We start from the raw sequence: 16,289 nt of genomic DNA, 5'->3' as shown, positions 1-16,289 counted from the left end.
CTGTTTGTCTAACTGTAAGGGCAATCTTCATTTTACTGCATACACAATATGAAGGATTAGGAACTGCAAATGTTACTGACATTTATGATATATAGTCAGTTACAAAGCTAGTGTAAAATTCAAGAAAGAGCAGAAAGAGAGTAGACCAGGAGCTGAATCTTCTAGTGAGTTTTACAGTTTACATTAACTTACGTGCTTTATAAACCCACTGTTAAAAGCCTTTTCTTTTTAAACACATATCAAAGTTCATCCTGTAGTCATAAAGCTAATAGCCTACACCTAAACAAGGTAACCTCTGACCATAATTTACTGTTGGATGCTGCCAAACACAAAAGTTTCTATTACAACTGCAGCCTTTCATCCTGAGTAATACTGAGAGGCAATTCAACAGCAAATATCGAAAAATATCTTTGCAATAAAATAGGAGGATTGAGATTGTTTGGTACACATAAAAAGTACTGAACCATATGGCCACATATATTATGTGGAGAAATAATTGGGGAAATTACTTGCTTGAAAAATTTGAAAAGTGTAAATAATAATAATAAAATAATAATTTCTCCTGGCAGAGTGAACCAAAACTAAGCCGAAACTCCTTTCCATTCTGCCTGGCTGTCTGTGACACACACACAGACACACAATCTCTGACAGTTATGATGGATCGCTGGCTTGTCTTCTCCCAGGAAGAGTCAACATTTCTTGATTAACAGGGCACCACACAGAGAAGAACGCACACAGGGGAGTCTCATTTTAAACAGCTGCTGTTTGCCTAATAGTCCTCAGATGTGCGCGCACACACACACACACACAAGTCATTTTGGGATTTCTGGCCTTTTTCGTGGTACTGCTTAATCCTCGACTTGCAGCAAGCGAGACAAAGACTTTGCAGTGTTAAATGCATTTTGTTTGTGTGTCTCTGTGTGTATTTGTGTCACAATCACATTTCAATTCACCTCCAGAGCCAAATGCGTCCTTGCGGGTGCCAGTCCAAAGTGAACCAAGGAGAAATGCATAAATCCACACATTTGTATGTTGTTTCCCCGAGGCCTTCTGTCTTCCTGTTTAACCTTGGCACAGCTAAATTAGACCATAAAGCTCAGATTTAATATCCACTGTTTGGCATTCAAAAGGAGGTTGTGTCTGGTCCCCTCATTACACAAGTCTCTGAATGGTCCTAGCATGGTAGCTGCTGGTTTAGGGAAGGAAGTATCTGAGGACCGATGAAGGGGATATGAAGTATACTGCAAAGCCACCTCAGCTATCACATATTATCCCCACAAACTGAAGCATTTAGGGCCAAGCATGCTTTAATTTTACAGAATCTAATTGGTATTACACTGAAGGATGTTGTTATGTTTGCATATAAAGTGAAGACATCTCCCTTGACCTTTGTGTAAGTCACATGCAGTAGACTATTGAGTATTTTTATGAGCAGTCATATTTGAGGAAGCTTTGTAGGAATGCACCAAAAGAGAATTATCAGCTCCTTTATTTCCCAAAACTCTGTTGAGATAGTTTAACAGTATTTTTGGCTGTGACACTAAATTATTTTTGGAGAAGAAGCTCTAAATGTCCATTGCATGTTACTTTCACAGGAGGAGATGGTGCACAGATGAAGTTAAAAATAATATTTAAAAAATAGCTGCTGAGTATAATGGAGCTCTTACCAGATTTAGCAACTGAAGAGCCGGATAATTCCACCAGGAGTTGGCGAGAAGTTATTATGCCTACTTTTATCAGAGGGCTGGAAACATTATTTTTAAGTAATGTTAACATTGCTCTGTATCTGCTACTGTTTGCTTACAAGGTGTAACCATTAAAGCTTGACTGATTTAGTAGTGGGATGATATTAGCTGTTTGCTGATCTATTGATATCTGTGGCGGGGGGGCGCGGTGTGCTGCCTCGCCAGCTTAAAACAGATGAATTGGTTCCTGTTGTTGTTATTGGTGTTTGTGTGTGGCGGCTGAAAAACTGCAGCCGTGTGTAGGATCCAGCAACCAGTAATAAATTATGCTGAAAAGTGTTGAGATGTGGTTCTCATCTATACAGGTTCCCCCAGTCCTACAAGCTGTTTATTCTCGTTTACGTTCCCCACCCTCCCTCTCTCCCCTTTTCAATTCTTTAACTTCTTCACTTCTATGTAGTACATGGGGATCTGCCAGTCCCCTTTGAGGCCTTCCCCGAACCGCAGCTCAATTCACGTTTAAGCCTTTCACCTTTATCTGCTAAAACACTGTTGAATATAAATGGGACGTGGCTTTATTACTCAGATACAGTGAAGATTGACAGGAAAGTGGAAGGAAAGACATGCGGCAAAGGGCCGGCTCCTCTCAGCTATGTGGCATTTAGTCGCCTGCTCATCCAAAACTGACGCCTAAATTGCCAAATATCGTTATCTATCTAAAAAATCCTATATCAGTCTGGCACTAGACAATATGACAACTTTGTGTTGTTGTTTTTTTTAAAAAAAGCAAAAGTACTTAAAACACGTTACCATTTCTAAACTTATAAACGACACTCAAATTAAGGGATGGATTTACAAAGTATATTTGAATTTAATGGAGAAAATGTGCTCTTTCTTTAGGTGGTAAATCCAAAGAAGAAAGGAAAGAAGAAAAAATACCTCAACTCTGGAACAGTAAGGAATGATTTCTGAACTAGATTTGAAATATGGCACTCTTATTGTGTCAGACAGAATAACTTTGTTACATCATCGACAGTGCTTGGGCTGACTGAGGTGTTATCACCTACAGGTAACCCTCCTGTCATTCCTGGTGGACACTGAAGTCACCTTCCTGGACTACATCAAAGGAGGGTAGGTCAATGACTATGCAATCACCGAGCCCACGCTGAGAGTCGGGGGTTGCAGTCTTTTAATGAGGATTGACATGCTGGGTGTGCTCGTCGCTGCTTGGATAACGGCCCCATCACTGCTCAGTGTCTGCAATGTGCCAAAGATAATGATCCCTCAGTGTGAGTGAATCAGATGGAAAAAAAGTGCATTTGCATGTGAGAGGAAGAAAGTGAAAGGTGGAGAGGGAGAGACTGTCCTTGTGTGTAATCTTGTATTGTGTTTTGGCACTTGCCCGAGCCTCGTGCCATCGTGTGTGCTCGTTTGTGTGTCTCTGTGCATGTGCTTGTGTATGTATGTTGCTCAGGAGGGTTGACCGCGTGCACCCAGGCGTGGTGGAAATGCTCGCCCACACACTCTGCTTTCATTAGACTCACAGGCAAGAGGACATTAGACACAGACATTAGATTCACTGTCAACGTGGAGAAAGGTGTGTGTGTGTGTCTGCAAAGTTGCGAGTATTCCTCTTTTCCTGCTGCCTTTGGAATTCAGGAGGGGACACAAATAGATTTTTTCTCTTCTGCACAAAACTAAAATGTAATTTTTCAACTACAGTACAACTAGTAGCAACTCCCCAAAAACCCTGATTACATTAAAATCTTCATTCTCATTAAAACTTCAGAAATCTTTAATCAAAGTTTAACCTCCTAAGACCCAAACTCTTCCACGACATGCATTTTTAATTTCTCTTTGATATTTGGGCATATTGGGGCCCGATGAATGTAAAAACAAAGAATTACCAGATTTTTTTTTTACCTTATTTTTGTTTTTAGGAAAAATGAGAGCCACATATGAGGATATTCATTTAAAATTTTGAAAGAACAGTAGCAGTATAATGTCCTCATAAGTGGATATCAGGCCCATGTAGAGCAAAATTGAGTATTTTGGTCTAAATAACCCAAAATGTGATGTCCACATATGTAGACGGCAGGTCCTAGGAGGTTAAAGTAGCCCAATTAGACTTTAATGTTCAAAAATGTAAAACTTTTACTGCAGCACCTCTTTTCTGCCTCTTTTGCCCTCCACGAGCCGTCAGCTGCTAACAGAAAGCTTAAGACATTTTGTCCCTACCATTTGTAGAAGGATCATTTTACATATAAATATAGCTGAAATCACAGCAGAGGCATTTGCCTAAACTTAGTGAATGGTGATATCTTTCTCAGACGTCATCGCTGTTATAATATTAGTATTTTAGCTGAGCAGAGTAGCAAAAAGGGTTGAAAAAGGGCTTCAAAGTGACAGCTGGCTTATATTAGTCCTAATGGCTGTGTTTGTGTCACTGCTTCATGGTCATTTCATCTGACAGCAGAAACAGAAAAATATGGAAATGAGAGCACTTTTATTGGGAACTCAAGTGTATTAAAATATAGTACATGTGAGCATAAGGGAGTGGGAGAGAAGCAAACGTAGGGTAATGTAATCTGTATGGGCCAAATACTGAATATAAAGGAAGTTTACTATTGTTTTGGGGGACATTGCTATCACAATAAAAGCCAGGAGCTTGGTCTTCAGCTCCTTGGATGCTTGAAGTACAGGAAAACTGGCTACTTTGTTCTGTTCTCTGTCAACGTGATCCCACACTGCTTCAACAATGTTGCGGTCTGGGCTCTGGGGAGGCCAGTCCATGACTGATAGTGTTCCACTGTGTGTTCTTCTATCCAGGTATGCTTTGATTGCATTGGTAGTGTGTTTGGGATCATTGTGATGCTGAAAAATGAAGTTGTTTCCAATCAGAAGCTTCCAAGATGGTATTGTATGGTGGATCAAAATCTGATGGTACTTTCCTGTTTATAATTCCATCAATCCTCGTAAAATCCCCAAACCTTGACATAGCCTTCACTATGTTTACCAGATGACTGTCTGATGGCTTACTTGTTTTCTTTCCCAAAAAATGCTTCCTGACAGTTACTCTTCCACCGAGATCATTGCCAATGAGGCCTCGGTGAACAGTAGATGGATCAGTTGACTTGGTGGATTTCTTTCCTATTTCTTAAGGGCATAAATTTAAGATATTAACCATCTGTTGTATGTAGTTTTTTTTTTTTTTAGAACTGTCACGTCTTCCTTGTCCAGTTTCTTAAAACTTTTTGAATTTAAAATGGGTTCTTTGCTACGACTCCAAACTAATTGTAAATTAGTGGACAAAACACTGGTTTGTGCCTTGAGCTACTACTGAGCGATTCATAAGTGTAAAGCGACTTAACAAAGGGGAAAAAATGGTCAGGCACAAAGACTAGATGGACAATTAGCACAAAAAAGCAGCCAATGTCCAAAGAGAAACGTTTTCCCTAAGGGACACATTTAGCTTACTTTAAAGCAGCCACACTCAAGGGTAACAATAGATGACATTTCTACAGTTGCATATTTAAAAGCATCATCACTGTATTTTTCATTCCCTCCTTTATCGATTTGTTTTTGTTTTCTGACAATAAAACTTAGCTGCTTTAGTTCACTCTCACTATTCTCACGCCATCAGTTAAAGTAACACTGAACTCACTGAATCAGAATCAGAATCAGAAAGGGTTTTATTGCCAAATGTTGAGCGGGTTTACAACATTAGGAAATTGCTGCGGTGCTTCAGTGCAAACATACTGTTATAAATTAAGCTTAAATAGACATGAAAATAAAAATGAGAATAAGAATTAAAAGTGCTAAGTAGATAGATAGATATATACATGATATATACATGAGTGCAGGTGGTGATCAGTGCCAAACATGGAATGATGCAGTGAACACAGCGTAGGGTCATGTGTTAGTGGTGGGAACAGTCATACGGTTATTGTTCATGTGTCCAACAGCAGAGGGGAAGAAACTGTTCTTATGGCGAGAGGTTCTGGTGCGAATGGACCGGAGCCTCCTGCCTGAGGGGAGCAGGTCAAACAGACTGTGTCCAGGGTGAGAAGGGTCAGCTGAGATCCGAGCTGCACGCCCCAGTGTCCTGGAGGTGTACAGGTCCTGCAGAGATGGGAGTCTGCAGCCAATCACCTTCTCAGCAGAGCGCACAACACGCTGCAGTCTCTGTTTGTCCCTGATAGTGGCTCCAGCGTACCACACGGTGATGGAGGAGGTGAGGATGGACTCGATGATTGCAGTGTAGAATTGCATCATCGTCCGTGTTGGCAGGTTGAATTTCTTCAGCTGCTTCAGGAAGTACATCCTCTGCTGGGCTTTCTTAATGACGGAGGTGATGGTGGGCTCCCACTTCAGGTCCTGGGTGATGGTGGTACCCAGGAAGCGGAATGAGTCCACAGAGGTGATGGGGGTGTCAGTCAGGATGATGGGGGGGAGTGGGGCTGTGTGCTTCCTGAAGTCCACAATAATCTCCACTGTCTTCTGGGCATTCAGCACCAGGTTGTTGTGGCTGCACCAGGACACCAGACGTTCAACCTCCCTCCTGTAGGCAGACTCATCCCCGTCCGAGATGAGTCCAATAACGGTGGTGTCATCTGCAAACTTGATTAGCTTGACAGACTGGTGGGTGGAGGTGCAGCAGTTAGTATACAGGGAGAAGAGCAGGGGAGAAAGAACACAGCCCTGAGGGGAGCCGGTGCTGATGGTCCGGGAGTCCGAGACATTCTTTCCCAGCCTCACATGCTGCTTCCTGTCCGTCAGGAAGTCAGTGATCCACCGGCAGATGGGATCAGGCACATTCATCTGGGAAGCTGCCTGTCTGGTGCTGCAGTAAATAGCAGACGGACTAGCTGGTGGTGGTGGTGGTGGTTGGGTATTTATCTGCTAAAAAGTCTTCTTTTACTACTAACTTGGGAAAATACTGGAATGTTGCAAGACCTCATTTTTGTTCTCGTCGCGAGACTACTTTAAGACTGGATGCATGTTTAAGTTCATTGTTATGCTGCATGAATACATGTTTGACTGGTATGAATCCTCTCTGATTGTATTGTGATTGGATGACCTTCTAATGAAATAATCCCAACCATAAACATTTGGCCATTCAGATCCTCTGTGGTGCCTGCTTTTCACATTTTTTTTGTCTTCAACCCCTCTAGCAGCTCCCTCCATTTAAACTTCACAATGAAATAGCTGTCAGTGTCAATTTCTTAGTTTCTACAACAAACATATTCACAGTTATTAAACGGTAGCTTTTGCTTTCATTTGAATTACGGCTTCTTTCGTATGCCTTGTTGCCTGAGAGTTCCCCCCGGGCCCATTCGCAGACAGGAAACCAAGCTGTGTGGGGAAAGAAAGAATCAAAATGTTCTTGTAAATAAAATGGACTTTTAGCCATTTTAGTCTTAAGGGATTTTTTTGTGTTGGCGTTATTAGAGAGGTTTTTGTCTGTCACAATTTACAGAATGAGAGACGCAGCTTCTGGGAAAAGCCGATAAATTGAAACTCAACTGGCCCGAGTTGATTTTTGATCTGTTTCTTCGGAGCATCAATAGCCCCGATTAGAGGCACATCATTCTTTTACTCTAATAAGCTTCTCTTATAATAATAACACATAAAATGCCATCAAGATAATAAAATTAGCCAGTCACAGTGCATACTAACACACATCTCAGCCAAGTGCAGAATCCTTGTTTTGTTGTGCCAGTCCATTCCCGTTAGCCACCTCTCTATTTTCAGGTCTGGTTTCTTTTAGTCTTCTGCAGTCTGCAAGATATTACATGATGGCAGGTTTAGATTTATTTATTTATGTGCAAACAACAAAAGTCTACTTGTTTTTACTGCACTACAAAACTACATTTAAAAAGCACAAAGAAAGAAAAGGGATTTTTAGAAAATGTAGTGATATTCCCTTAGGAATAACAAGAGTGAGCTGGGGGTGGTTTGTGCTCTCTGAGTGCTTCTTGTTTCAGTCCTCAGTTTGGCATTTCCACATCTGATTTTACCCAATTCTGCTGTTAATTTCTGATTCATGCCAAAGCCAAAAGAGCCTTAAGTAAGTGCTCTTCCTTTTTCTTTTCATGTTTTCTTGTTAAACGTTCTGAAGTTGGATACATTTTAGACTCTGCCTCCTCTCAGTTTTACGTCAATCCCTCTGTGTCTAAATTTATTCAGAATTGGACCGCTCATGTGCCGTCTAATCCCTCGGCATTATTCAGACCTCTCTTTTTCATCCTCCTCTCTTAGCCACTGGGCCATGGTCATTTGATTCTCATGCTTTACATATCAGACTTAATTCTGATGTCATCCTCTCTGTACCTCAAGCCTTAAGGACCCTGAGGTGCTCTTAGCTTCTAGCCAATCTCAGGCTCTAATAACTTCCTATACCAAGTCTCTCGTACCTCTCACTCTCCAATGTCAGATCTTCGCATCTCTCAGATTTCACCATCTAGTCTTCAATGGCCCTGAGCAAATCACAGACTCTCGTTTCCCTGTTTTTGACTTTCAATAATCTTTTAGTCAATCTCAGTCTTTCAAAGCTCTCCACGTCCAATTTTAGGCCTTCACATTTCCCCAGTTGCATGCTCTCATACCTCTCCGTCTAGCCTGTTAAGGCACTGAGCCAATCATTGCACCTTATTTCCTTTTTATTTTCTGGCTTTTGGCAATGTATAGCCAATCACAAGCTCTCATGTATCCCATACGCTCTCTGACAGCCTCTAGCCAATCAGGCTTTCATTTCTCCCTTTCCTTGTGAATGGGCTGCTAGTCTTTATCCCAAACTTCCTTCTTCTCTTTTCTAGATTCACCTTCTTTTTTATTTTTACATGCTCTTGTTTGCATCATTTCCCCAAGTTCAGTGTGTGCTAGGTAGCTTTGTTATCATACGAGCTGAAACTTCTTTGCCATGGAAAAAGGGTCCTGTCATGGATCCTTTCCCTCCATCCGGGACTACCCAGGGGGATTTTGCTAACTCCTGTTTTTGCAGTAAAATTAGTTGTTTTTTTTTTCATTATAATGTTTATTCATTAACTTTTTAATTAGCTGGCTATAATACGCTATACTGACTGAATGCTGCAAGATCTGACCAGTTTAGACATTTGTTTTTGGCAGTTTGTGGAATATTATTTGCACAATTAGTTTTCACACAAATTGTGATGCATTAACAAACAGATTCTAACAGATGCCTCATTATATTTGACAAGTCTTTCTCGATATTGTTTATTTTTTTTCTCTGCATTAAAGAGAATCCTCTTGCCTCTGATCCTCACACTCTTATTTTGAAAGTTCAGTTGCTGCTAACCAGGTGGCTCCACCCCTTACAATAACCTGTTTCCACACCGGCTGGCTTGGATCTGAAAATAGATCTATTGTCCTTGGTTTTATTGAGGTGCTAATGCAGAGACGATCTTGTCCCGCAGCCAGAGGGACTTCAACTCTTCACATCTTGGACTGCAGCTGTGCAGCTGGCACTGTCTTCTGCTCCAGAGATCCACCGCAAGCTTTTGGGGGTCACACTACCCAGAACCTGCTCCATGCAGTAATTCATGTACCAAGCAGAGCAGAAGAAAGAGTGCCAGCTGCAGTGCAAAGCAGTGGATTTCCAGTCTGTCTGTCTGTCTGAGAGGCAGCTGAGTTTATTGGTGTATGCATTAAATTTAAAAGTACAGTTTAATTGCTTTAAGAAAGCTTGTGGCTTTTTTGGTTCATACATATGCATTCTCCACCCCAGAAGACATCTAAACTGCATTGGCATCAACAGACACCACTCTGCATTTAACCTTTGGTTATTGTCAACCGATCGCAGCACAAGCCAAAGGTCTCTTAGTGTTAAAATGCACCAGACTACCATGTTTTTTATTGTTTTTTCCTTCCTGCTGTTGCAAGGGCTTGCTCATAGGGAGCATATTATTGTCTGATTTTTACCTTATAATATAAAGTTCTTCAACAACATGACCTTGCTGAAGTGATAGAATTGGTACAATTCCAAACCCTTGATAGAAGCCAGCACGTGGAATTGAACTTTTTAATGCATTTGAAGACTGTTTGTGCCCACAACACTTAGCCAGTGAATTCTTCTGTACAATCTATATGCACAACTGAGTTCTGGTTACAGTCACATGTGGAAATTATTATTCAGAAGTAGTAAGTATAATCCCTGTATTTCTCATATTTGTGTAACGGGAGACAGTTTAGTCATATTTGAATGCTGGGCGGACGAGATCCATATTAGACGCACATACCGCATGTTTACTTGCTCTGTCGCTAAACTGCTAATGGAGAAATCGCATCATCAAGTCTCCCTACAAACAAGACCGTGTTCCCAGCAGCACCGCAAGTCAGAGAGCACTTTGAAACTTGGCAGTGCTTTGGGAGCGTGAGCTGGATGCTCTTACACGCTTGTGTGACTAAATTAAGTGCCAAGTGCTGTCTCACTGTTTGAAACCTAAATGGACTGTAATGGTCCAGTTGCACTTACTCCAGTTGCATAATGGGCAGACCAGGTCTTTGTGGACAGACACACACTCAAGCATGCACACTCAAACCTAAAAATGTAAACACACCCATGTGTGCAAGCGCAGGACACACAGCTATTTAGTTTCTCACACATTTCCTAGAAATCCTTTCTGTGTCTCGGGCTGGATCGACTGGCTACAAAGGAATTTCTTCATCTGGTTTTCCCGTATCTCGCCTCAGTCCTCCCTCCGTCTCTCTTCCCACTGCTCTCATCTTCTGATTGATAGCTCTTTTTTTGCAGCTTCATCCCAATCAGCTAATTGTTCATTTGGACCTAATTAGGAACTTGATCTGCTGGCAACATTAGCATAAATGACTGATTTTCTTTTTGGGGAGGGAAAGCTTCAACTCACTCCAGAGCACTGCTGCTCTCAGTCTTTCCCTCATCCTTTTGATAAAGCATTAGTGCCACCCATGAATTTCAACAAAGAGGCCTCTCTTTGTGACCGCAAAGATAAAATGATGAATTGTTGGCTGTATCTTTCATTTTGAGTTGTGTCTTTGAAAGCAGCCCTGTCACTCATAGTGACAGATATTGTTTCCCCTTGTTTTGGTTTGTGAGTTGCGCATTGAAACCAGAATAGAAGCAGGAGGGGGCTCTGCTTGAGAGGTTATCATTAGGTAGAGGAGCAGACATCAAGACAAAGATTGGTATTAAAAACCCTTGAAAGGGATGCCAACATTTGACTTTTGGGCGATGCACCTTGCAGATGAACAAGTCCAATGTGCTTGCCAATAGCTGTGTTTGGCTAATTTAACAGATTTAATGCAAGTATGGGTTGTTTATCTCTGTTCTCGTCTCACTCGCTTTACCTCTTTTCCTCTCCTCTAGCCAGATGGATACTGTCCAACCAGCAACATCTGTTTGCATATCATCAGGAGAAGTCACATCACACAACCTCTGATGCTGTTTTTAGGCCACTCAGTGCACTCATGCATACATGGTTCCCACTGGCATTTGGGTATTACAGGAAAGTAGTCTTTCTGTGGACATTTTTTTAAAATGTTGGAACATTCTCACTTTTAGATAAAAAAAGTTCCAGTAACTGTATGACTTTCCTCAACTTTGTAAGTTTTTCTGGGTTTTAAAAAGAAACGCTAATGAGCGTTGGTGGCTTTTAGCCTCGTAGCTGCCAGAATTTAAGCGTGGTTTGCAGAGCTGCTGGCTGCAGTCTGTGCTGAATCTGCAATGAGTAAGCGTGCATTACTGCGTACATCTCAGTATTGTTTCACTTTTGTTTGCTAGTGTCAGACTTCTAAATCCATCTCAGCCTTTGCAACCACACTCCTGTATTTCCTGCCGTGTTGCTACCATGAGTGGATCAAGGACATAGTTTGACACCCTTGGCAGGACTGTGTTTTCGCCCTTAAAGGTTCTAAATTATTATTGTTTGGAGTTGGTGTGTGTGTTATGTACTGTATAATGTTGTATATATACAGTACAAGAGGCATTCCTCCTTTACCCCGAATGCTGCTGACATACTACATATCTTATAGCCGTAGTTATTACTTGTTGAACTCTAACAGAACATCGTGTCGAAAGAAGAAACCGTTGCGAGAAACACATTGTTGGGGTCCTCGAAAGTTTGCTACATGTTGTCACAGGATGATAAACAAAGGGTTTTAGTGATTTGACCTGTTACATTAAAAATTAAACAAAACTATACATTGAAAAAACAGAAAATGTTTTTGTAATTTTCAGTCACTACAAAAAAAACATGCTTAAGACTTGAATATGGAAAATTCCTTTATTTTAAAACAATACATTGTATCTTATTTTTATATTTTTTTCTACTGTGGATGGGTAAGACCCACAACCCACTGCTGTGCCAATACTGCTGAATGAATATTCCCAGATGTTTGTCAGGTGTATTTGTTCATACTGTACTGTCCATCTGCTGTGCGTAGCTGTGTACATGTCATTAATATTAAATAATGCATTGACTGAGACAAAAACAACAACAACAAAGCACTATCCCTGAATATAATAGGGGATCTTTGTTCTGTTTTCAGTTATTTAGAGTCATGCTTTAGCAAGTAAACCCAAAAGTAAGACGTCTGCTGAAGTTTTGGGGGAATCTGACAAGAGGTGGGCATGTAGACTGCCCAATAAAAATAAATAAATAATGACTTGATAAAGCTGCTAACAGCCTTGAAAAGGTTCAGGGAAGTGTGAATGATAAGGTTTAGTTTATAAGACAGGCTAAGCTCACAGCTCTTCTCCCTGTACTGAAACTCAGAGATGTGATGTTGTGGTGAAGACCACTGCCTGTGAAAATCCCTTATCACGACTGCCAGAAAATCTTGTTTTTCAACCTGTTCTGCAGCAGTGCTCTGCTGCACATCTCCATTTGCTTGCCTTCAGTGCAAAAATGGCTGATAACTGCAGTTGGAAATATTCTACTAGTTATATCATTTATTTATTGCAGTTGCTGTTTGCTGATTTTTGGCATAAAGAAAAAGGGACTATTAATGAAGTGTGTGTGTTTAAAACTATTTATGTGTCGACTGACAGACAGACAGAATGTAAGTCTAGACCAAGAAATATACCATGGAAACCAGCATGTTGCCTAACAACCTTCATGTCTTCACATTTAGATTTATACCTTTAGACTGCAATCCAGAAATATCATCAAAAGCCAGTTAAACCGTAGTCTTGCTCGGATTTGTGTCTGGTTAATAGATGTGTCATGGTCCTGGGCCATGTGGGCCCAGTATTCTCAGTTCCTTGTATTTTTGTATTTCGTTCCTTATTTAGGTCATGTTTCCTGAGTTGTCCTGTTATGTTGTTCCTTATTTGACTTCCCCTTGTGACTCTTATCCCCTGTGTGCCCCTCTATGTATCTGTGAGCCCTCATCTCCCCTCGTGTTTCATTTCCATGTTTCCCCAGCCCACTATGCCCGTGCTCTCTCTCTCCTCCTGTTTGCACCTCTGTGTACTTCCTGTTTTACTTTGACAGTCTCCCGTCAGTGTTGTTTACTCCTGCCATGTCTTGTTATGTTTATCTGTGTCAGCTGTGTTCCCATGTGTGGCCACTTCCCCTGATCATCCCTCTTGTGTATTTAGTCTCTGTGTTTCATGTAGTCTGTGTCGCGTCGTCTGTGTTTCCACCCTCTATGTTTCCATGCCCGGTCTATTGCATTCTTAGTCATAGCTTTACCTTAGTTATTCCCAGTTTAGGTTTCTGTTTAGCCACGCTATCCCTGCTGTATTTGTATACCTTGTCATCAGCCACAATAAAAGGCTCGCTTTTGTTTAAAGTTCACTCCCGTCTGCTCACCTGTGTTCGCACCTGGGTCCACCATACACACCACCGCACGGTCTGTCACAGCGGACCGTGACAAGATGCTGAGCATGAAGCACAATTTCCGCTTAAATCTCAGAAACTCTGACGTCATTCGTATCCTGCTATTAACTGTAGATTTTGCAGCCCAAAATATTCCCAGTCAAACTGTGGAGGTTTGATAATGCTAATCAATGAGAGTGACTCAACAATTGCAACTCACTTCTGAAAAGGACTCAGCCAATATTCCCCATTTTGGAGCTTCTGATGTTGTCCCTGCTTTTGTTTGTTATTTTCTTGGCAGCTTTAAAATTGCACATCATAGTTCTGACTCATCTGATGCAACAATGGCATTGCTGTTTTCTTGCACTAATGTTTCACCGAGATGTGTTAAACTGGGAATTGCATTCCTCCTTTTCTGCCATTCCCTTTTTGTTATTTATTATTACCGGTTGCCTGTTTACTGGGACAAAATTTGACTTCCTCTGTCAGATTTTTATGACGCAGAGTGAAATAAGGTGAGCAGTAAAGAGAGAAAACATAATTTAAGCTGGTGGTCTGGTGCTTTGCCTTTAGGAGGCAAGGCCCTCCTGTACTTGCATCAGAAAAAAGGCACTTTTTCCTTGATATTGCTACTAATTTTGGTTAAATATAGTATAAATATAACAGGTCAAAAACTAGTTATCAATATACAGTGAAGGCACTTGAGTAAACCACCTCATCTTGTTATACTACTCAGCTACAAGTGATTTGCAGCTACTTTGCTGGACTATTTTACTACATAGTTTCTACATTGCTCCAAATATTGATTTCATTCTGTAAATCTTTATGTTAGACAATTTGTACATTTTGTACTGATATATCTGTGATAAGCTAATATTGGGGATTCATGTATACAGTAAGAAACAGTCCTTAAAAAGTTGAATGCTTCTTGAAAAACAGAGTTAAAGTCATCATGATAGGCTCACAGCAAAGAAGTATGAAGCAGGTAAGCAAATGACGGATTTACCATCATTTCGATCTTTCGTGCTAGCAGGGTGACACTAAGCATTAGAAAGTATAACGACATATATCACAGCACACAAAGACGCTATGATTTCAATCAGCTCCACCTACACAGTCTAATTAATGTACACATGTCAGAGCCCCCCTGCCGTGTGGGCTGATCATTAAATGTGTCATGAACTTTTCGTCGCTCGCTCACTCTTCTTCTGCACCCCCCTGCGCAGCGCCAAAGATGATGAGCTGCTGGGTGTTTAAGACGTGTGTAAGGTAGACAAAGAGGCTTTTGTGTTTGTGTGTGCGGCAGCGAGGTGAGGATTGCTGTTGAAAAAACCTGTAGTGGGCCTACAGAGCTCTTAACCACATCCTGTTCCTGCAGGTTCACAAGTTAAAAATGTTTTGATGAAGCGAGATGTGCCACTTTCTCATCCCGGGTGCCGTGGTGTGTTATTTTTCCTGGTCTTGTTCAGTCTTCCTCCATCTTCACTGCTTCCGCATTCTCTTAGATAACAACTTCCCAGTTGTTCGCAAGACTAATCCAGCGACATTCATGATCTCTAAAGCATGAATCCTAATGTTTTTTGGTCATCCGCAGCTTTCCGACCGTTCACTGAAATATCACAGCTACTTGCTTGAGTGCCAGTATGAGGGAATTCGAAGCCTCTGAATTATGGGAGCTCTGGTGATCCAGTGCCATAATCTGGTCAGACGTTTTTAAGATAAGATAAGATAAGATAAGATAACCTTTATTAGTCCCACACGTGGGAAATTTGTTTTGTCACAGCAGGAAGTGGACAGTGCAAAAGTTATGACGCAAAAATTAGAATACAATAAGAATAAATACAGTACACAGCTGTACAGAATAGAATAAAATAATATACTATATACAGTAGAATAAAATAGAATAAAAATATACAATAAGATAAAAATAGAATACGAATGCTATATACAACTGAGTAAAAATACAACGATGCCAGAAAAGATTATTGCACTTAGTGTTATTGCACATGTGTGGATGTGTGTGTTTGTTCAGTTAAAGTCTTTGTTGTGGAGTCTGACAGCAGTGGGGAGGAAAGACCTGCGAAATCTCTCCGTCCCACACCGTGGGTGCCGCAGTCTCCCACTGAAGGAGCTGCTCAGTGCTCAGTGCTGTCAGTGTTAAACCATCTCTATCTCTGTGTTTTTGTCTTACAAGGACCCAGATTAACTTCACCGTGGCCATCGACTTCACAGCTTCCAATGGTGAGTCTTCTCATAAACACACATTTAGACACACAGAGTGCCCTGAATGCCTGGAGAGCATTTATTCAAATATATGCAGATGTGAGAATCAAGTGTTTCCTAATAGCCCTCTCCATCACACCTGGCGGTAACGTGCTATGATGGCCGTGATTAAAGGGCTGTGTTATCAATCTACCCTTGAGCTCAGTAGTAGGTGGACGATTGAGGCTGTTCAGCCTGTCCTATTAAATGAAATAAAAACTCTTCAACTGTAGTTGTAATAAATGTGTTAGAGGCTGAGGTGCGCTTGATCTTGTCAGCCAATTACAAAACCCTCAATAGCCACCGCAGTTTATTAAAAACAACCCACGTAGCGATATAAAAAGTCGCATACGGATAGATAAAACAAAAAAAATAAGCAACACATTCTCGCCGCTGTAAGGTAATTAGCAGCTAATTTAACTCCATCGCTGAAGCTATCATGACTCAAGTGTTTTTCTACAAATTTACACATCATGAACCACTAGAGATTTATTGGATGGTTACTTTTGGACGAGCTCTCTGT

At 41.1% G+C, this 16,289-nt stretch overlaps 1 protein-coding gene across 1 annotated transcript in view; it reads left to right on the top strand.

Annotated features, from left to right (window-relative positions):
- The window catches only part of LOC146689846 (copine-8), a 105,423-nt gene that overhangs the window by 71,975 nt on the left and 17,159 nt on the right, over positions 1-16,289 (top strand). The window contains exons 12-14 of the mRNA XM_085435791.1: positions 2,586-2,639; positions 2,755-2,816; positions 15,699-15,745. Coding sequence (XP_085291917.1) covers positions 2,586-2,639; positions 2,755-2,816; positions 15,699-15,745 — 163 coding nt within the window. The remainder of the gene's footprint in view (positions 1-2,585; positions 2,640-2,754; positions 2,817-15,698; positions 15,746-16,289) is intronic.

This window comes from Copadichromis virginalis, linkage group LG17 (genome assembly GCF_057382275.1).
Source record: "Copadichromis virginalis isolate Kocher_CV1m ecotype Utaka linkage group LG17, C_Virginalis_male_GT1.1, whole genome shotgun sequence".
Taxonomy (NCBI): domain Eukaryota; kingdom Metazoa; phylum Chordata; class Actinopteri; order Cichliformes; family Cichlidae; genus Copadichromis; species Copadichromis virginalis.
Note: the sequence above shows the minus strand (reverse complement) of the source record. Positions and strands in the feature narration are given on the sequence as shown.